The 22,305-nt window shown below is 44.4% G+C and overlaps 1 protein-coding gene across 4 annotated transcripts in view; it reads left to right on the forward strand.

The window, feature by feature from the left end:
* KMT2D (lysine methyltransferase 2D) overlaps positions 1-22,305 on the forward strand; it is a 1,162,185-nt gene that overhangs the window by 901,813 nt on the left and 238,067 nt on the right. For all 4 annotated transcript variants that reach the window (XM_069230486.1, XM_069230488.1, XM_069230487.1 and 1 more), the window contains one exon: positions 17,684-17,771. In XM_069230486.1, coding sequence (XP_069086587.1) covers positions 17,684-17,771 — 88 coding nt within the window. The remainder of the gene's footprint in view (positions 1-17,683; positions 17,772-22,305) is intronic.

Consider the following 22,305-nt stretch of genomic DNA (forward strand, 5'->3'; position numbering starts at 1 on the left):
GGGGGTCCTCTAAAGAACCCCCAGAGTACATGGTATCATGCAACTAACACTAGAATCTGTGTAGAACATGCCTAGATTTGGAAAAGCCATTATGTAGTTGGACCACTCGTGTTGTCCAGTGTCCACTACATTCCTTCAGATGGCTTTCCTGCACTTAGTCTAGGAATTGGCCTGGGCTCTTTAGGGGCAAATTGCTCATGCAGGGTACCCTCACACTTGGGGGAATGCACCCTGCCCTTGGGCTGCAGCACCTACCAGAGGGGTGAATTTTAGTGTCTAGGTGCAGTGACCAGGTTTGGTAGTGAAAAGGGTCATTCACCATTTCACGCAGGCTGCAATGGCAGTCCTGTAGACACAGTTTACATGGGCTCCCAATGGGTGGCACAATACATGCTGCAGCCCATGAGGGGGACCTCTGGTGTACAAAAGTCCTGGGTACCTAGCTACTATATTCTAGGGTCTTGCATAGGTGAACTACAGTCTAAACACACTGACCGGCAAAAAGTGAGGGTAACTGTGCTAGAACGATGGCACTTTCCTACAATGCTAATTGTTTGGATACCTCTAAAGTTTATCTGGCGTCCCCTTTGTGCACCCCCAGTGAGCAATTTGCCTCATTCACTGTTGTCCTATGCAAGACAGCAGAGGTCCTTGAAGTACCATTACTAGTGGACAAGAACAAGGCTAACCTCCTTCCCTTGCTCGTCAGTTTCATCAGCAGTTGTGCAGGTTCAGGTGATATATTCATAGGGCCAGCTCTTTCAGTGGTGCCCACCAGTGTAGCAGTCCATAGATATCTAAGCAGCTAAAGGTGTGCAGTGGCTCCAAATGGCTTTGAGGGCAGAGCATTAAGTGGAACCTTAACTAGTGCTCAGGTTCCTGATGGCCCATGGACAGTTCCCCTTTGCTGCTTACCTTGAGAATTGTTCTTGAAAGCCATGACCCTAGCTTAGTGAGGTTGAGGCTTTGTCTGTTCGCCCTCCTTTCATCTCATGTTTTCCAGACTAATTTGTCCTTCTGATTAAGGTTCCCTTCGTGCCAAAGGTTGGTACCCTATTTTCTCGTCAGTCGTTCACTTTCATAACTTTTTGCCTGCCTTTTTATCCCACCAAAGAACAGAAAAGAGACTGCTCTATCTCTACCAAAAATACTCCCACTCCCGGGGAGACCTTGGAAAGGTCCTCAGCCTCTTCATGGTCTGAACCCACTTGTACCAGATTCATCAACCTTTCCTTGACTAAGCTGGTTCTAAAAAGTTAAGCAATTCAGTAGCAGTCTTTCTGTATGATTTTGCTGTACACCTCAAATTCTGCTACACTGATGTACACCTCAAAATCTGCTACACATTTGCCTAGGAGGAGCTATCCAATTACATTGTGGCCAATTCCACCATGGCAAATGCTGGCTGTTTCATGTTGTCTAGAGGGTTTCCTGTCATATATCTTCCTAGCTGCAATGTGGCCTTCGGCCCATATCTTCATTGGGTGTTATTGTCTTGACTCTGAAGTCAGCAGGGATGGCCATTTTCTCAGAACACAATCTGAGGCTTACTACTGGGGTACTACTTTAAGAGGTGATCAATCTGCACATAGAATTATTCAGCTGAACAAAAGGTTACGTTTGATGGCATGTGTGGCTGTAGATACTCATGCTTTGCATAAGTTCGCCGTCTAGTGTTGGACTCGGTGTTGCTAGTTGTTTTTGTTTAAAGAATCTTTTCGAATCACAAGATCGAGTGACTCCTCTCAGTGATACTGCACATGGGCATCATGTCCTTTGTTAGATTGTTTTCTCTCCGCTGTCAGCTTCGGGCGTGTTTTTTCTCTCTCTCCGGTATTTCTCGACTTGTCTATTCCAAACTGTTCTCTTCTGTCTTTCTAACAACAATAGAATTGTATTATGATCTCGTTTTCAAAACCTGACGTCCTTGACCTGAATTTCTGTGTTGGGGGTCAGTTTACCAACTCCTTTCTCAGGCCTCCTCCACGTGATGTCGGAATATGCAGGGCCGTTAGAACATACTCCATTTTTGATGTTGCCTTAGATGGCGTTCGAAATTTCCACACACTGACCAACACCTGGTGTGTAACTTGTGCTTGCCCACGTAACATAAAGAGGAGAACTGCGACGTCTGTTGGTCTTTTCAATCCAAAAAGACCCTCAGGAACCGAAGAGCGCGTCAGTTGGAGATCAGGTCATAGACACCGGTTGACACTCCTGATATTTTCGGAGAAGAGCATGCAAAGGAGGCAGTTGAACATGAGGTAGCCCTCTCTATTCAAGATTCCGACTCCTACGTTGAATCTGACATCGAAAGTCAGCCACTCACCTCAGCACAACCTGTAAGTACATCAGCCCCGACCTCCCACACAGATAGAAAAAAACATACAAACTGGCCATTGGTCCACTACTGCCTTCAGGCCATGGTCGAATCCGAAAATTATATTTGGATGCCCCGCCTTCTGGCTCTGCACCGAAAATTGCCAAGTTTAACCTGTCATCGGCATTGATCTTCAGCTCAGCAGCATCCCACATAGTCTTGGGATCGAGTTGAACCTTCGATCCGAGCATTTCGTCTCTGAGAAAGAAGGCTTCCGCATCAGCTTCGGAGCCAACACCTTCCACTCAACACAAAGCTTCCACTCCGAAAACTTTGGACCAAAGATGCTGTCTTCTAAAGACTCCACTCATTCCTCGGAGGCAGCTTTTCCAGTAGAGCCAATTCCTGAAGTAATGGATGCTCGTCAGCGTCAGCTCTACATACAAAAGGGAACAGGATAAATAATTGCTTCTCCCCCTGTCCAAATCAAAAGGAGACTTACTTTTCAAGAGATTTTGGACACTGCTCCTCCTCCTAAAAAAGGTCAACAAGGACAAGGCCCAATTCAACCTCCGCCTTCTCCACCTCACTCTACTGTAATTCCTCCTACTCTTCCACCACCTCCACAATCTCCTCCACCAATTATTGAGTCAGTTTTCTCCACAAGGTTCACCACCACCTCACAGATGATTTGGGTGAAATTCCACAGGATTTCGACTCATGGGATCCATATGATCCAGATTCCATAGTACCGAATGGCGTGTGATTTGTACCCAACACGCCCTTCACCTCCTGAAGCTGCACCATCATACCAACAGGTCATTGCACGGGCAGCTGCATAGCATAACGTACACATGCGCACTGACCCTATTTAAGAAGATTTCCTCTTGGATACACTGACTACCACCCATAAAGAAAGTCAGTACCTGCCCATGTTGCCAGGTATGCTTAGACAAGCCAGAGATATTTTCAAAGATCCTTTTAGGTCAAGCGTCCTTACCCCAAGGATCAATAACAAATATAAGGCATGACCCTCAGACCCTATATTAATTAGATCACCAATACCTCTTGACTCTGTAGTTGTCAGCACGGAAACGTGCTAATAGCCAATCAACAGGAGATGCTCCTCCTCCTGATAAGGAGAGCAAAAAACTTGATGCTGCACTGAAAAGAGTGGCTGCACAGGCTACTAATCATTGGCGTGTTGCCAATTCACAGGCACTTTTGGCAAGATATGATAGGGCCCACTGGGACAAGATGAAGGATCTCCAATACCTCCCAGAGGAACATCGGAAAAGGGGACAGGAAATAGTTTCAGAAAAGCAAACTATTTCAAACAACTCCATTAGTTTTGCCACTTATGCAGCTCGTACCGCAGCACGTGATATACATTTCAGTGTTGTTATTATTTAAAAAAAAAAACATGCTGGGCTCAGATACTCAGGTTTCAAGCCAGGAATCAAGCAGGCAGTTCTTAATATGCCTCTCCATAGAGAACACTTGTTTGGCCTGAGTTTGATACCACGCTACGAAATCTCAAAAAGTTTTTTTTTTTTTTTTTGTGTGATGGGGGGAAGTTGGGGGGGGGGGGGGTTCTCACAACACCACATAGGGATAATTTTCACCTGCCACCTTTTAGGGGAGGCTTCAAAACATCTATTGAGCCTTCCACCTCCCAAACCAAGCAAGGCACACACTTCTACAATAGAGGTTCATTCAGAGGTTCCAATGGTAGAGGTAAGGCGTCCACCTCTAGAGGTTCTGCCTCGAACACGCCAGTGACTACTTCCACCAGCCCACACCTCTCCAGTAGGGGGAGGAATAATGCATTTCTATCCCCAGTGGTCCAATATCACCACAGATTGATGGGTTCCATCAATTATACAACATGGTTACTGTCTAGATCTCATCTCCACTCCACCAAAATATTCCCCTTCAACCTCACAAACTTTTACACGCCCATATAACTCTTTCAAAAGAAGAGGTACATTCCCTTCTCAAAGGGGCTATAGAGCCAGTTCCACTATCACAGCAAGGGATTAGAAGTATATTCCCTATACTTCCTTATATCAAAGAAAGGTGGGTCACTAAGACCAATTCTAGATATCAGACCTTTCAATCTACACATTCTCTCAGAGCATTTCCACATGGTCACTCTCCAAGATGGTATTCCCCCATTACAGCAAGGCGCCTTAATGACTGCTTTAGATCTGAAAGACGCATACTTTCACATCCCCATTCATCCAGCACATTGCAAATGCCTCAGAGTTGTCATTCCTGGAAAACACTATGAATTTGAGGTTTTACCATTCGGGGTAACAACCGCTCCCAGCGTATACACAGAAAGTCTAGCGGTAGTTGTCGCATTCCTCAGATGACAACACATCCATGTCGTCCCCTACTTGGACAACTGGCTCATCAAAGCCAGTACCATCCAACAATGTCAGCGTCGTACTCTTTACACTGTAGACCTTCTCCACACCTTGGGATTCACAATCCACTTTCTCTAATCCCATCTGCAACCTTCACAGATACAGTCCTATCTGGGAGCAGTTCTCAGTGCTCACTCAGGGTTGGCATATCCAAGCCCTGCTCGAAGTTAAGCTTTCAAAACTCTTCTTTCTCAATTACAAGAAAACCCCACTTACACAGTAAGAATAGTGATGCAGCTACTAGGGCTGATGGCTTCCTGCATTTCCATCGTTCCTCATGTTAGAATACACATTCGTCCCTTACAGCAGTGTATCTCGTCAGTGGTCTCAGTCACAGGGCCATCTCAAGTATCTTGTGTTGTTGGACAGCCAAACTCACCGTGCTCTGAATTCCACCAACCTTTCCAAGGGGCGTCCCTTTCAAGATGCAGGTCACTCTGACTACCGATACATCACAGATCGGTTGGGGAGCTCACCTCAACAACCTCACAATACAAGACATATGGGATCCTATTCAACAAACTTCTCACATCAACTACTTGGAGTTACAAGCAGTCTTTCTAGCACCCAAAGCCTCTCTGCCACAACTTTGCCACAAAATGGTTCTAGTTCATACAGACAACATAACAGCCATGTATTATCTAGAGAAACTGGGGGAACACATTTGTCTCAGTTGTCCCTTCTTGCTCAGACAATTTGGAAATGGGTAATTCACCATCACATTCACTTAATGGCAGAATATCTCCCAGGAATGGACAACCAGTTTGCAGACGACCTCAGCAGGATGCAACAACAAGTCCACAAATGAGAACTTCTCACAAGTACTTCACCAATAGTTTCAACAGTGGGGAACACCACAAATAGACCGCTTTGCCTTGGCAGAAAATTCAAAATGCCAAAACATCGCTTCCAGATACCCACACCCTCAGTCCAAGGGCAATGCTGTTTCGATGAATTGGTCAGGGATGTTTGCTTACTCTTTTCCACCTCTCCTACTCATTTCATTTCTAGTTTGCAAAATGAGACCAACATCACTCACCATGATCCTTGTAGCTCCCACATCGGCACGTCAACCTTGGTTCACAATACTATTTGATCTGTCTGTGGTTCCTCACGGGAAACTCCCTAACCAACTAAGACCTCCTGACTCAAAGGCGAGGTCAAATCAGGCATCAAAACACTCAATCTTGTGATATGGCCCCTGAAGTCATGGTTTGGTTATTTGAATCTCCCCTCAGAATGTATGAAAATTCTTAGAGAGGCACGTAAACCTACAACTAGACAGTGTAATGCTTCAAAATGGAAACATTTTGTTTGCTACTGTCAATCTAAACACATTGATCCACTCAAAGCCTCAACATAAGACATTGTTTATCTGCTCCATTTACAAAGAGCAAACCTAGCTCTATTAGACTTCATTTAGCGGCTGTTGATGGTGAACTTATGCAAAGCATGTGAATCTACAGCACCACATGCCATGAACAGATGTCTACTGGGTAAGTAACATTTTCCTTACCTTTGGTACTGTTCTTTCTGGTAGGTACTCTGCCTACAGCAGATTCCTCCCCAATTTCATCTGCCTCCCCATTCAGAGAAGTGGTAATGTGGCTTTTAATGAAGTTCCAAGTTAGCTTTGGTACACAGCAGTTTCTAGTAATCTTGTCCGCATCGTCTCCACTTCTCAGTGTGAGGAAAGCAAGACATAGAACTCATGTAAGTGTTCCTGTTGCCAAGGCATCACCTATTGACGTAGTAGGTGCTTTTTAACTTTCTGGATCAAGTCGGCAGCTGCCTGGTGGGGATTCAAGAGGTGAGGAATTTGCAGGTAGGTAGGGTACCCACCAGAAACATTACTGAGGGGAAGCAACTCACTCAGTGTCCTGCTAGCATGCAGGAATAATGTTCCCTGCTACACTGATTAGGTTTCTCAGTCTGTGTTAAATTGCCTTTCATCCACAACAGATGCAATTTTTTTGGCTGTCACGTTTAAATTCAGTTCCTGCCAGAGCGTATCCCATGCCAGTGATCACTTCCTCTCACCAGTCATTGTGTAACACTTAGATAATCTGAAGTAAAGTATGGCGTCCTGCTTTGTATTGAACCGCAGTGCTCGACTACTGATGCACTCTTCGCAGAAATGTCCAGCCAAACAATGCTGTCACTTGACTGGGAGGATGTACTGTTGGGTTAGCCCAGGGTTCAGCACAATCTGAAGTGCTATAACAGGTCAAACCTTAAACTTAGAGCCACAGTTCATAATAATAACAGATTCATCCCTCAGCGGGTGGGAAGCACATCTGAAGGGCTTCAGATTTCAGGATCAGTGGTACCTTCATGACTGTCTTAATCATATCAGTGAGTAATGGTTGAGGGCAGTTCATCTAGTGTTCACAACATTTTGACGCAAGCTTGACAATAAGGTTTACCTAGTACGAACAGGCTTGATTCCCCCCAAACATACTTCATTCAGAAACAAATAAACATACATTCACCCAAGTTTTCCAGCATGGCACAGATGATTGATTTGGCACTGTTCAACACAGCATTACATAGACTGGTTATTGGAACATCTGGCAGGAGTGTATAATTGTTCAGATCTCCTGAGCTGACACCCGGAAGAGAGGGATGAAGAGAATCTCGAGCCTCATATTCTACATTAATACTTTTGTTTTTGGGGCACCCTGACAGTAGTCCTGCTTGCAGCTCATGCAAGCACCAAATAGTAAAGGTATGCCTCCATATATCCACAGCTCCAGTCTAGACTCTGGGGAAAGCCCTATGGATAAATTGGTTTGGAATGTTTATGTACACTATTCACCCACTACCAGCGATCCAGTCTGTGGTGCAGAAAATTAGTCATCAGTGACACATATTCTCATCAAACGGAATAGGACATATCAGACATGGAGATTTCCATACATCAAAATCAGTCACTATTTATGTCCAGATCTGCTCATTCAGCATCATAGGCAATTGTTCCCAATCCAGAGGTCCTGTATCTAGCGATTTGGCACCTGACATCTTAAAACTTTGCTGTCTACCACACCCATACAGTGTATGCTATTTTTAAACGAAGGTAGGAAACAAACTACGTGAACATGATTTGCTGATAAGGGAATTTTTGCTACTTTCTGCAATACTTTAAATGTTGACACTTTCATGGTCCTAGTTCAGCATTTAATCTGTTACCTTCACTTGCAAAAAGCTATATACATACTCATATGGCCACAATTTCATATTCTAGTCATTGAAGCTTTTATGGATGGCTAATAAGAATGCTTCCTTCCAGGGTAGCTCCGTCATGGAACTGTAACACAGTTCTTATAAGATTCATGAGAGCAACGCTTGATCAGCTCCATTCGTGTAATTTTCATTTCCTCTCTTGGAAAGTGGTGTTCCTTGTCACCACAACTTCCCTACATAGTCTGTAAACTTCAGGACTTTTCAGTATAAGTTAAAGCAAATTTATAAAGATAGGATTGTGGTGGTCACACATCGTTGCCTACCAAAAGTGGTTTCTCCTTTGTACATCCGTCTGACTTTCTTATAATGATCCAAGCCCATCTCTAGATGACAGGAGTGTGCAAAGTAAATGAATAGTGAATCTGCAGCACCGCAGGCTGCAGACCAGTTGTTAGAGGTAAGTAATTGTTCGATGCATCTGTGGCGGTAGTTACACATGCTTTGCATTATCCTGCCATCTAGTGCTGGGTCCAGAATGTTAGAAGTTGTTTTTCTTCGAAGAAGATGTGTTCCGTGTCACAGGATTGAGTGACTTCTCCCTCTTGGTGACGCTGCTCATGGGCATAGAGTCCTTTGTTAGATTGTTTTCTCTTAGCTGTCTGGTTCGGGCGTGGAGTTCTTCGCTCAGTCTTCGACTCCCTCTGGTCCAAAACTTTCCCTCCGTCTTTTCTATTCAAAGGAATTGTACATTCAATCAGGTTTTCTGACTAGCATAAACTGTTCTGACTTGTAGGTTACAGGTTTTTTTGACCGTTCGCCCTTTGGAACTGAAGCCATTCGGGCTGTTAGTCTTTGATACCTTGGGCACCGGAGCAAATGTAAGCCCGATGGAATTGACACCATTTCACTTCTGCTCTGGGTGCCATTCCAAGTATCCTTACACCGATCATCATTGGGTGCGTAACTTATGCCTCTCGCCAGACCATCAAGAGGCTGCCAGTGAGGTCCGTCGATCTTTCTTGTGCAAGAAGATGCTCCAAGACGACAAGCTCTTGGGCTAGGGATGGCATAGATCTTCATACAGCACCATTCATATTTTTGGCAAAGATTCGGATTCAGACGTGCAATCTGACATCAAGAGCCAAGAACTGACTTTGGCGCAAACCAGGAGTACAGTGGCCCCACCTCTTGCTACAAAAACTTCAAACAGACCATACCGGGGTCACCGGACCATCACTGCATTCAAGCCATCTTCTGTCTCAGACATTTTGGATGCCCCGCCCATCGGCTCAGCACTGAAATCTGCGAAGTCTTCAGCTGCATCTTCGCTTCTGACCTCTACAACTTTGGTCCAATAATCCACCACCAAGCACTCAGCACCGAACTCATCAGTTTCAATCCAACAAACTTCAGATCTGAGTTTGGCACCAAAAAAGATCAGACTAAAAATGTTGGCGCAGAAAACAAATTAAAAATTTCTTTCAATTGGTGCAAACAATATGGAAGTGGGCTCATCACCACCAGATTCATCTACTGACAGAGTATCTCCTAGGGACGGACCATGACTTTGCAGACCTGCTCAGCCGGGTACGTCAACAAGTCCACGAATGGGAATACTTCCAGAAATGGGGAAATCCTCAAATAGATCTTTTCGCCACGAACCAAAAGACAAAATTCCCAAACTTCACTTTCAGGTACCTTCACCCCCTCTCCATGGGCAATGTTCTATAGATAACCTGGTCAGGGATATTTGCTTATGCTTTTCCATCACTCATTCCATTTCTGGTTTACAAGCTCAAACAGACATCACTAACTATGATACTGGTAACGCCCAGTCGGGCACGTCAACCTTGGTTCACAACACTTCTGGACCGCTCGCAACTTCCTCACGAGAAGCGCCCCTATAGACCTAATCTTCTCACACAGGACCGTGGACAGATCAGGCATTTAGGCCCCAAATCGCTCGTCTTAGCGATATGGCTCCTAAAGTCATAAAATTTGGTTATCTTAATTTACCTGCTGAATGTATGGACATTTTGAAGGAGGCACGCAGACCAACAACTAGATTGTTATGCAGCAAAATTTAAGCATTTTTGTTTTTTAAAGCCAGTCCAAACACCTTGATCTAATTAAGGCATCCTACAAGTAATTATTTGCTAGTTGCTTCATTTGCAGCTAGCCAACTTGGCTTACACTTCAATCAGATTACATCTTGCAGCTATAGCTGCATACTTATAAAATAGAGAACATGTTTCATTGTTCAGAATCCCTCTTATTAGAACTTTCATGGAAGGCCTTAAAGGGGTAATTCCACCTAGACTTCCACCTGTTCTGACATGGAATCTTAACATACTCAGTAGGCTCATGGGACCTCCATTGGAGCCACTTCACTCATGTCCTATTCAGTTCCTTTCATGGAAGGTAGCCTTTCTGCTTGCAGTCACATCACTTAGACGGGTCAGTGAGCTCCAGGCATTAACTCTAGAAGAATCTTTCTTTCAAATGCATAAAGATAACATGGTCCCTTCACACAAATCCAAGATTCCTACCAAACGTTGTATCACAATTTCATATAAATCAGACCATTGGTTTGCCATTTGTTTCCCCAGAACCTAATTCAGTGGCAGAGAGGGCACTCAGCACTTAAGATGTAAAGAGAACACTTGTGTACTAAATTGACAGAACAAAAAAGTCTAGGAAAACAAAACAACTTTGTGTGGCTTTTGCTTTGCCATTCAAGGGCAATCCAAATTAAAAAAAAATGGCATGGCTAGATACATACAAACATGTTATGCTAAGGTAAAAAGACAATTGCCACAAACTCCTAGGCCACAGTCTACTAGGAAAAAGGTGGTACTATAGCATTTTTCGGAAATATTTCTTTAACTGACGTATGCAAAGCAACTACTTGATCTACACCACACACATTCACAGAGCATTATTGTGTGGTTGTACAAGCATGACAGTAAGCAGTTGTAGGACAAGCTGTCCTAAGAACACTTTCCAGACACTGATACTCCCACAAGCTAGCCACCACTTTTTTGAGGGACTGCTTTACAGTCAATACAAACCATGTGTATCTACAGCCATACATGCCATTGACCCGAAAATGTTACCCAGTGGGCATGTAGTGCTGTAGAATCACATGCACCCACCCTCCTTCCCGGACGCCTGTGGTTATTGCAGTTAACTTACATTTGTATATATATTTGTACATTTGTAGATACACTGGCATGGACATCTGTTCAGTGCAGATCGGGAGCTGCACTTCCAAATTGTCTGTGTGTACTGTGTGTGTACAGACTCCAAAATCTTGTTTTCTAGACAGTGTGCTACGGAAAAGGTCTTGCTTGAGCACCACCACAGGCTGCAAACATTCCATGACTGTAGGAAGCTGATGTTGGTTATGGATCTACAGATCTGCCTCTGATGTCTAGGCTGTAGAGATGACTCCAAGTCTTGTGATAAGTGCTCCCTGATTTACAGAAGTCCATCTGTGAGTTGAAGGCAAAACTGTATGTCTTTTAATACAAGAAGCTGGGTAGGTCACACGTGCTTTTCAAGAAGTGGACCTTTTTCCGCTCCAAATTATTAGACCGCTTCTCATCAGGTCCCATTCCTGCTTGAAGTGGCTATCTTCGGCTCAGTTGAAGACTGTCAACAGACAAATCTTGCCACATGTGCAAGAAATCCTTGAGGAGCTTGTCACCTTCCCATCACTCCCACTCGAAGGAGTTGTCACACTGTTGGCGCTTGAAGGATCTGACTCTGCATCCATTGGCTGACTCTGACCTTGTTCCGAAGCTGGTCAAGACATGGTCAGAGTGTATTGGGATGTCATTAACCGTGCAGCACATAGGTCTTTAGGAGGAATGATGTTAGCTACCTTTGAAGCCACAGGGGGTACTAGTTGGGCTTCCACTACTGTGCCCCCACCCTGGTACTGACTGACCTCCTTGGGCCTCTGCCTGGTATCTAACTAGCACAAGCCCATTCCTCTACTCCCGCCCTCAGGCCTTGTTGCTTCAGACTGTATAGAACTGCTCCTACCTAGTATCCAGCCCTGGTGCCCATCTTCGATCTGGAGACTTTGTCTGCCTTTGACTAATGAGGACTTTTTTTTTTATAATAAGTTCAAGATGTTGACCCTTGCCCAGGTTCTTTCTGACCTGGATCCACGGGATTGGATGGTGTCCTTAATTCTGCAGAATTGATGCTTGCATGTTTCATTTTTGTAGTCAACCAGAAGATTCTTTTGGTGCATGGTCGGATCGGATAATTTTTTAGTGAACCACCCTGTGGTTTATCTCGGCTCCTTGATTATTTACAAAGGTGATGGTGCTGGTTGTGCCCTTCCTTCGCTGGTCTGGCATGTATGTTTTGCCATACTTTGATGACTGGCTGCTCAAGGCGGTCTTCTTGCAGTCAGTCGCGTTGCACTACCATACAGCTATTCTCCATCTGTCATCCCTGGGCTTTTCCATCAATGAGCCAAAATCCTGTCTGCAGCCCACACAGAGGATCTCTGTCATAGGGGCCACCATGAATATGGTGGCATGCTATTATTTTCCACCCTGCCACCAATCCTTGACCTTCAGGTTATGATCCTGTTGTTTCATGTTCACTCTTTGGTTCCAACACGGATGGTCTTGAGGCATTTTTGCCTTGTGTAGTCTGCCAGTCCCTTTGTCCTAGTGGCCTATGTGCTCCTTGGAGTGGAATCTACACCTGCAGTTGGCTCAACGATTGGTCTGTCTTATGGTCCACATCCAGAGTTCAGGAAAGTCAGCCTAGAATTTTTAGTGATGGTTGTGGGACACTAACCTAACCTGCGTTAGACTGTACCCCCTAGCACATCCAGAACTCACAGTAGCGACTGCTATATATTCTCTGAATTGGGGATGGTCCTCTTGAAGAGGTGGAGCTTTGGGGGCCTTTAGTCCCCAGCAGTGCAGAGCCACGACATCAGTGTACTGAAGGATATCTCTGAAGGCCTCCCTTCTATCCATCAAAGAGAAGCCAGTTCATGTCCAGACAACTACCATGTGGGGACTGCTTTGTGCAGTGAAATGCATGGGTCACGGTTACTGTGCCAGCAGTTGTCGGCCTTGGAAATTGTTGGACATTCAGGGTATCCCTCTGACAGCGATTTGGTGGGTGCTTTGAATGCCAAGGTGGACAAGTTCATCAGACGACCAATTGCATCTTCACCCAGAGGTTGATCAAGGTTTCTTCTCTCCGTTGAGCTTGCCCTGGCTAGATCTGTGTATGCCCCCAGCAAGAATGCATGTTACTATGAATACTAGTAGGAAGCTGTCTCTCTGTATAGTGCACTAAAAATAAGTACACTGTACAGTGTGTCCAGTGGATCCCACATTGGTTTGCAGAGGCAAAAGTAGATAGGACTAATCCTCTATTTTGTGGTGATGTGGGCAAGGAGTTACGCTTATCAGAGTGTAGTGCTAAGCATTTGTTGTACTCACAGAGGCAGTAAATGATACACTCAAAGAATAAATCCAAGAACAATTTGAAAAATATTTTTGTTTAAATAGACTTTAAACCCAAGAACTACGTACGTTTTCAAGCATAAATACTTTATAGATTCAAAAATCGACAGTGCAGTTTCAGAGTTGTTCACTGTTAACTTACGAGAAGAGCAAGGTGTTGGGTGCCCAATGGTTCTCAATGGGAATCGGTCCTTGTGAAAACAAGCGCAGGCTCTGGCTAGGAAGAAAGTTTGGGACAACTAGCAGGTAGGTTGTAGGCTTCGGGTGCTCAAGGACATAGGTGCACCTTTGGTCCTTTTCTCAGGGGCCAACGGACGTCATCTGGGAGTCCAGGACGGGTGAAATCAGGGTAGACTCGAGCTCAGGGGAGGGGGGGGATGTCGTTGGCACCAGTGACCCACTTCAGATTGTTTTGCGGGCGACAGGTGCAGTGGTTGCTGGAGGTGTCAGGTTTTCTGTCACCACAAGGGTGCAGGTGAGGGGGGTCAGTGTGCAGAGGCTGCAGGCAACTTAGTGAAGTCCAAGAGGGGTGAAACCTGAGTGGACTCACTCTGAACAGCTGGGTAAACTTGCTGACACCGTTGGTTGAATTTACCTATTGTCGTGGACGTCCAGTGCAGAGGTCACTTCGCGTGTCAGGTCTTTGCTGTTCTGGAGGCTACAAAGTCTTTTCTTGAGAATTTGTGGCAGAGTAGATCCGCTGCTCGCAGGGATCTGAGTCTCTGAAAAGGAAGGCAGGCAGTCCTTCTGGGTTTCTTGGAGGCTCAGCTGAAGGGTGAGTCGTATTTTTGGGCAGAGTCCATCTAGGTCAGCAGGTAGGCCGGTGGGGCTGGTACCAAGTCAGATGCTTCTTCCTTTCCTTTTCTGCAGTACGACTCCTCTGTGTTCTTTTCTTCTTAGATCGTCAGGATCTTAATTCTAAGGTTCAGGAGTGCCACTTAAATGTTTAATTTAGGGGCATCACAAGAAGTGCCAGGTGTTAGCCAATGGGTTTACCCCCTTTAGGGTGACTACAACCTTGTTATGACCATTTCCACTGGGAAGTAGGCAGAACCTTAACCCTAGTGGCCTAATGCCTTCAAAACAAAATTGAGGAATTTAAAAAGTAGTGTTCATTTCAGCTCGTCCATCTTAGGGGTGGGACTGGCATGAAGTGGGCACATCTCCTAATGTGACTCTTTTTCCCGCATGTTCTGCCACCAAAACTGGGGTCAGAACAGGGGGGTAGATCATCACCGCCATCTGGAAAAACCTGGGTTGCGTCACAAAGGCAGCTAGGGCTTTGAATCTCCCCTCCCTGGAATGTCCATCTTGCCTGGATGAGGTGCCAGCACCCTCATCCGGTGCAGACTTTTATCTCTGGTCCTCAAGAGTGCTGGCTTCCCCCCAGAAACCTGGTTATGGTACGGGGTGGTACATGGAGCTCTGGTTATCACTTCTTGGAACACACACAGATGATGGTATTGGCCCTTTAAGTAGTTGCTTTAAGTAGTTCCAGGTCCATTATGTCATGTCGAGATAATTAATTTGTATCATCTGAATTTAAGGAAATCGCCAACTATCTTGGGGCCAGGCATCATTCCCTCCAATTGTCGTCATCCCACTCGCCCACACAGCCCTCCCACCTACCCCAGAGAAGGATGAAGTGATCTACGCATTGATCAACAGGGAGCAATAGATCTCTGATAAGGCTCCCTTACCCAACCTTCCTATCAAAGGTTTGGCCTCAAGGGGACTGTATACAGGGATCTGGCCATTGACTGGGAAGTGGACCAGCAAAGTGTGGCGCAGTTCCAGATACCAGTAGAACTGTGTGTGGGAGAGACTGTATTGATCTTCTATTTTCTGAATGTGGACTTCTTTTACTGGCTGTTCGGTTGTATATGGTAGATTTGTGGTTGGTTATGAGGGGTCAGTGTTTGGCATGATGGTTTCACAATTATATTGCATTTTATTGTTTGTAAAGGGCTTTATACCCCTGGCTTAGTTGCCGGCACAGTGGCAAAGTACTGCAATCTGCTTTGGGTTCCTGGGCTTCCTCTTGGAGTGCATAGTTGAAAAGGGTTTCTGTACTTTGGCACACGTGGGAAATGTTCAGTGATGCATGGTATGAAACGTGTTGTATACATTGGGTGGTGACGAGCTGGCCCTTAAGTGTGAAGTTTTGCTGAGCATGTGAGAAGACCGTATCACCTGTTGTTGTGAATGGCGCTGTTTTTTCAGTTTCAAATACATTGCAGGTACAGCTACCAGCTGCCTCTATTTGCAGTTGCAGTCAGGATGCAGGGGCATGTAGGATGTGGCCCACTAATCCAAAGAAAATCAGTGCAATCCTAAGATTACCCCCCCCCCCCTTTTTTTTAATATATTATTTTTATTTTTTTACTTAGTCTGGGAGCTGCTAGGATAATGCCCCCCAAACCATAGCAGTGTTTGATGGCTTAATTCCCCTCTCCCAAATTTGGGTTTGCCTGTGGTGTGTTTTAATCTGGCTATTATGAACAGAAGATGTAATATACAGATCTCATGCTTGTTTAGTCTCCACCAAATCTGCCATACTGAAGTCTTAGGTTTTTCATGCAGTACCCCAAAGATTGGTGCATATCGACTAGTCTGATATGATTATTAACCATGCACATCCAGGAAGCACATGGAGTTGATGAGTCAACCTTTACTACAGAGGCACACCTGCACCTCTCTCCTGTCTTCACACGTTTTAAATGTTTAGTGAACTGGTGACATCTCAGGTTTTAGTATTGCTTACTTCCCCCAGAATTTCTCCAGATTTTTTGTCCAACAATTACATTTGTTGATTAGCTGAGGTGATCGAACTACGCCCCATCCCAGATTCACATGTATGTAGATGTTCCAAAATGTCTTCACTATCTTGAAATCATTCCAAGAAAATAGTATTAATGGGACTTCACTGTAGCAGAGATCTTACTACCAAGTGTGACTGATGATAGAAAAACAGATTGGCTAGTGCCAAATCCATCTTCTGTCACATGCCAAAAAGTAACTTTCTACTCTTCGCTCAGCTCTCGTTTACCCCACAGGTTTTTGCTGTGGTTAAAAATCCAACCTTACTTGCTTTGCAGAATTCTTCAATTTCCAAAGCAAAACGTTATAAACATAGCACACTCCCTGCACTAACATAGTTAAATTCATGTACATAATTACAATTTGTCTCCCATAAATACATGCCAAATCATCCCAGCAGATTAGCATCCTACTCACTAGTTTTATTCCAATCAGCCAAACACTTACAAAAGAAAAAAAAAAATAGGTGGTATTTGGAAATTTTCCCAAATTTCCATCCAACATCACCCTCCTGCCTTGTTGAGATCTTCTATATTGACAACAATGTGCCACTTGAAGGCCTTCTGCAGTCTTGTGATATGAATACAGATGTTAAGCAGTAATTTATTTTTTTCTCTTTACCAGCTGCATTGCAATTTTAGATTACAGCAACGGAAGCACGTTCTAAAAATAAAATGGATTTATAGCCACTTAACAACTCTTCTATCCGTGATGAAATTTGAATCATTATCCATAAGAAGTCAATTACTGGTGGTTTAGAAAAAGGAATGCGTAAAGTACTCCAATTTAAAACTTTACTGCAGTCTTGGGCTGGCTGCACATCCTGCATTGTCTCCAGACTAGCATACAAATTGGCAGTGACTGTATAAAGCACCTTGTAAAATCACACTACTGCAATCCATGTTGATCTCACGATCAGATACTGATATCCTCTACAACAGTTTTTGGAATTGTATGTACACCTCCGCTCACCTCTTGACCTCTAACCTCACACTGAACTGGGTGCCTACTAGAACTCTTGTTTAGTGTTACACTAAGAGTATTTGCTACTGAAATACACTACTTATGATATATTTGAAGTGCTGGTATGCAAATGTTGAAACACCATCATTACACCACATGGGGCACATTAAAACTACCTCCGTTTCGGGGACTGCTGAAAAACAGCCTCTTTTAATGAGTAAAGGTGCTCTGAAGTGGCATGTTTTGAAGCTGTAGTGAACATCTTAAGGAAAATACTGAAAGTTGTCACCAAGTTAAGTACATGGGCTGCGGCTGCTGCATATGCCTCTTTGCATATTATATATTGCTATAACATAGTGCAAAAAAAACAACCAGTTTTTCTCGAATTTGAAATTTTCGGATTAAAGGTTTTGCTATTTGTATATGTTTCATAATGCCAATTTAATTATTTTCTGAAGGCAACAAGTTTCTCTGCTCGCCCAGCGGTTATCTGGACCTCCAGGATTGAGCGAAGTTCAGAACCATCTTCCTTCAGGAATCACTCAGGTGAGTGCAGAAGAGGTGCAGTAGTGAGATGCCCTTAAGTCTTGTGAGTCCTAGGAACAGGGAACATTGGTGAATGCAGTGAGTTACAGATATGAATCACTGTGAAGTAGTTGTAAGACTAGGGCCTTATTTTCAGTGCAGAATACTGTGGTAGTGAGGTACTCGTGTAGATATAGGAGAGTTATAGCATTGGGACACTTCAGTGGAGGGGAATGTAGTGGTTTGGAAGTGGATGCTGAGCATGTGTGGGGCACTTAATGTAGAGAGCTAATGCATCTCATGTGATAACGTATGTGAAGCAGCTGACTCTTTATGTACCATACCGAAAAGCGGTATGCTGTGTGAAGAGTCCAGGTATTCCCTTAGTAGCGGACAGGGCTTTCTTTAAAAATCCCAAGTGCTCTATTTGTGATAGGGCACTCAAGCAGCTTAGGCTAATCAAAGGGGAGTGTTAGACATATGCTTCATACAGTCAATAAATGATGCACACTCATTAAGGAGATCCACACCAATTTAAAAATTAACACATTTTTATATAATTATTATTATTATTATTTTTTTACACCAAGAACTTTGTTGTTGGTAAAGTACTTCTTAAGTTAGCAGTTCTGAAGTATACAGCAAATACACTTGCACTGAATTTAATGCAGTAATGTTATTCTGTGGCAAAAGAAGCATATACTGCATATGGGTACTTGGCAACAACTTGCTGGAATGTTCTTCTGGACTTAAGGTAAGTATGAGGCAAAGTCCAAGGCAGCACCAGCAGGTCACCTTGATCTGCTCTGGGACATCCGTATGTAGAGGTGCTTTTCAGCATAGGGTGCCCTAATGTTATTATATGGGAAATAAACATATACTGCATACTGGTACTTGGCAGTGACTTAGAGGACTGTTCTTCTAGAGTTAAGGTAAGTATGGGGTGTAGGAGAGTGTCTCTTTTGACATGGTTACCCCACACTTTTTGTCTGGTTTTTGGTGCAGTTTCGATTGAAAGTGCACTGGGTACCTGCTAGACAGGTCCCCAGTGCCAGATCTCCTTCTCCCAAAACTGCACAGTCGTTTCTCCAATTGGCAAATCCTTTAGTTGCCACTAAATACCTAGCAGATGGTACTCATGGTACCTAGGCCATGGTGCACTAAAGAAAGCCCCTGAGGGCTGTAGCACAGACTGTGCCACCCTCAAGGACATTCTCACTAACTTTACACAGTGCTGCCATTGCACATTGCATGTCTTGGTGCAGAGATAAAATGAAAACATAACATGGCCCACAGCCTGTGTACTATGTCCCCTAACACTGCATGCAATGTATGTAAGTCACCCCTCTGGCATACCTTATAGCCCTAAGACAAGGTGCATTGTATTACATGTGTGGGCAGAGCTGCATGAGCAGCTATCCCCCGATATGTCTTTGTTGATTCTCCGACATAGAAAGTGACCAGTGAAGCCATTTTACATACACATGCTGGACACTGGTCATTACGATTTCCCCAGGTACACTATGGCTTCTCTGAATCCTGGGATGTTTGGTATTCAACATCTCAGAATAATAAACACTCAATGGCCCCAGTTATGGATTTATTTAAAAACGTGTACACAGAGGGCACCTTAAAGGTGCCCCCTGAAAACCTACCTGCTATTAGTGTGTTGACTGACTGGTCCTGACCAGTTCAGCCACCACAGACGTGTTTCTGGACCCTCAGGGTGAGAACCACTGCTCTCGAGGCTCAGAACAAAAGGCTGCACTAAACAGAGGTGTGACCGCCTCTCCCAGGCAAGATGGACACAACCTGGTGGGGAGCTTCAAAGGCCTTAGCCCTCTTTGTAATGCAACCCAGGTCTCTCCAGATGGTGAAGATTACCAACCCCCTTGTCCTGACCCCACTTTTGGCAGCAGCACAGGTGGCCAAATTAGTTGAAATAGGAGGCGTGCCCACTTCATGCCAGTCCCACACCGAAGGTGGACGAGCTGAAGTGGACACTACTTTTTAAATTCCTCCATCTTTGTGTGGAAGGAATTAGTCTACTAGGATTATGCCCACTTTCCAGTGGAAGTGGTCATACAAAGTGTAGTCACCCTAAAGATGAGTAGCCCATTGGCTACCACCTGGCACTCCCTGTAATGCCCCTAAATTGAGTATTTAGGTGGCACCCCTGAACCTTAGAACTCAGAAACCGAACGACCTAAGAAGAACCGGATGCTACCGTCTCACATCAGCAGAGAAGACTGCAGACGCCAACTGATTTGGCACTAGCCCCACTGGCCTGTCTGCAGCTTTTGATGATCCTGTGCCCAGAGACGACTTGTCCTGCATCCCAGCCACCTCCAAAGCTTTGGGAGGACCGCCTGCCTTTGCAAAGATTAAGATCTCGAGAGAACAGCGAACCTGTTCAAGAAGAAAACAACTTTCATAAAAAAGAACTCTGCCCTGTGGAACCTCAAAACCACCTCCTAACCCACCTCTGCACCCGATGCCCACGGCCCGAGTCCAAGTGACCCACAGGTCCTGCGAAGGTTCCCCAGTGATTAAGTCCAAATCCACTGTGGACTGGACTCTGCCTGAAACCTTACCATATCAGGGAGGAAAGCTCTTGTAACACCACTAAGCCTGGACTATAAACCACACTTCATAGGAAATAAAAAACGATAGGGAAAAATACATAAAATATTATCACATCAGTGAAACCTTAAATTAGTCACTGGAAAAGGTTCATTTCCTTTGTCTAGGACACTTTTCACAATTTATTTTGGTCTCACAGAATCTTACCCTTCAACATAAATAATGTTGCTCATAAATAACACAATACAGGATATACATCATCAGATAGAGACATTATATGTATATATATATATGTTCGATGGCATGTGTAGCTGCAGATACACATGCTGTGCACTGTTCCTGCCATCTAGTGTTGGGCTCAGAGTGTTCCAAGTTGTTTTTCTTCGGAGAAGTCTTTTCGAGTCACGGGACCGAGTGACTCCTCCCTTTCGGCTCCATTGCGCATGGGCTCCAACTCCATCTTAGATTGTTTTCTTTCCGCCATCGGGTTCGGACGTGTTCCTCTTCGCTCCGTATTTCGAATCGGGAAAGTTAGCTAAAGTATCAAAAATTCAACTGTATTGTTATCGCTTGGTACCGGTTTAGTGTTAGTGTATCGGCACTGACATCAAGACTGCTTCGGCGGCCCTTCAGGGCTTCCACTCTTCACCGAGGCCTGGTTGGCCCAACCACACCCATCGTCCCAGACTAATGGACCGGACCCCCTTCCGTTTCTGTGCTAAGTGTCACGCAAAGTATCCTTATACAGACCAGCACCGGGTCTGTAATCTGTGTTTGTCAACCGAACACAGAGAGGATACTTGTGAAGCTTGCCGAGCGTTTCGATCAAAGAAGACCTTAAGAGATCGATGTGCAAGAAGACTGCAAATGGCGTAAAAACCGAAAGAACAGCTCGACGTCGAGGAGGAGGAAAGAATCTCCATCCAAGGGACGGACTCTGATGAATCCGACAGTGAACGACCCTCAACGGTGCAACAAACCTTGAGTAAACCTGCCCGTCCCAAACTCGGGGTCACACCAAAAAATTTAAGGCCATGGGGACGCCACCGCCAGCAGGCCATGGCTCAAACCACCGAAAGGAAGGTGACCAGACATCGGCACCGAAAAATGGCAAAGAGTTTCCGAAGACTTCCGACTCCGGTCGAGATTCCGGCACAGAACGATTTCGACACAGAGTGATCGAATCGAACAAACCCCGTAAAAGCTCCTCGGAACCGAAAAAGACTATAACATCTGAAACTTCAGTACTGAAAAAAGCGGCCTCAGAGCCGAAAAGAAGCTCATACACAGAGGAGCAAGGGCTTTCCAAACAACTCAAGGAAAGACATAGATTTGAGCAAGAGTTGGATATAGAGGAACCTGATCAAAGACAACAGAGGTTACATATCCAAAAGGAGACTGGCAAGATTCAGACTTTACCTCCACTCAAATCTAAAAGAAAACTTGCATTTCAAGAAACAGAAATGCAACCAAGACATTGTTACGCAAACAAATGGAAATGATTTGTTTGCTACTGTCAGACTAATCAAATTATGCCACTAGACGCAACAACACAAGACATTGTAAGTTATTTATTACACTTACAAAAGTCTAATCTAGCTTTCTCTTCCATTAAAATCCATCTCACTGCAATATCTGCCTATCTGCAGATTAAACATACAACATCGCTTTTTAGAATACCAGTTATTAAAGCGTTTATGGAAGGACTTAAAAGAATCATACCCCCAAAGACACCACCAGTACCTTCGTGGAACCTTAATATTGTATTAACACGACTCATGGGCCCACCATTCGAACCCATGCATTCTTGTCAAATCCAATTTCTGACTTGGAAAGTAGCCTTTCTAATAGCCATCACATCACTTAGAAGAGTGAGTGAAATACAAGCATTTACTATTCAAGAACCATTTATACAAATATATAAACATAAAGTGGTTCTCTGTACAAATCCAAAATTCTTACCAAAGGTCAT

This window comes from Pleurodeles waltl, chromosome 4_2 (genome assembly GCF_031143425.1).
Source record: "Pleurodeles waltl isolate 20211129_DDA chromosome 4_2, aPleWal1.hap1.20221129, whole genome shotgun sequence".
Classification (NCBI taxonomy): domain Eukaryota; kingdom Metazoa; phylum Chordata; class Amphibia; order Caudata; family Salamandridae; genus Pleurodeles; species Pleurodeles waltl.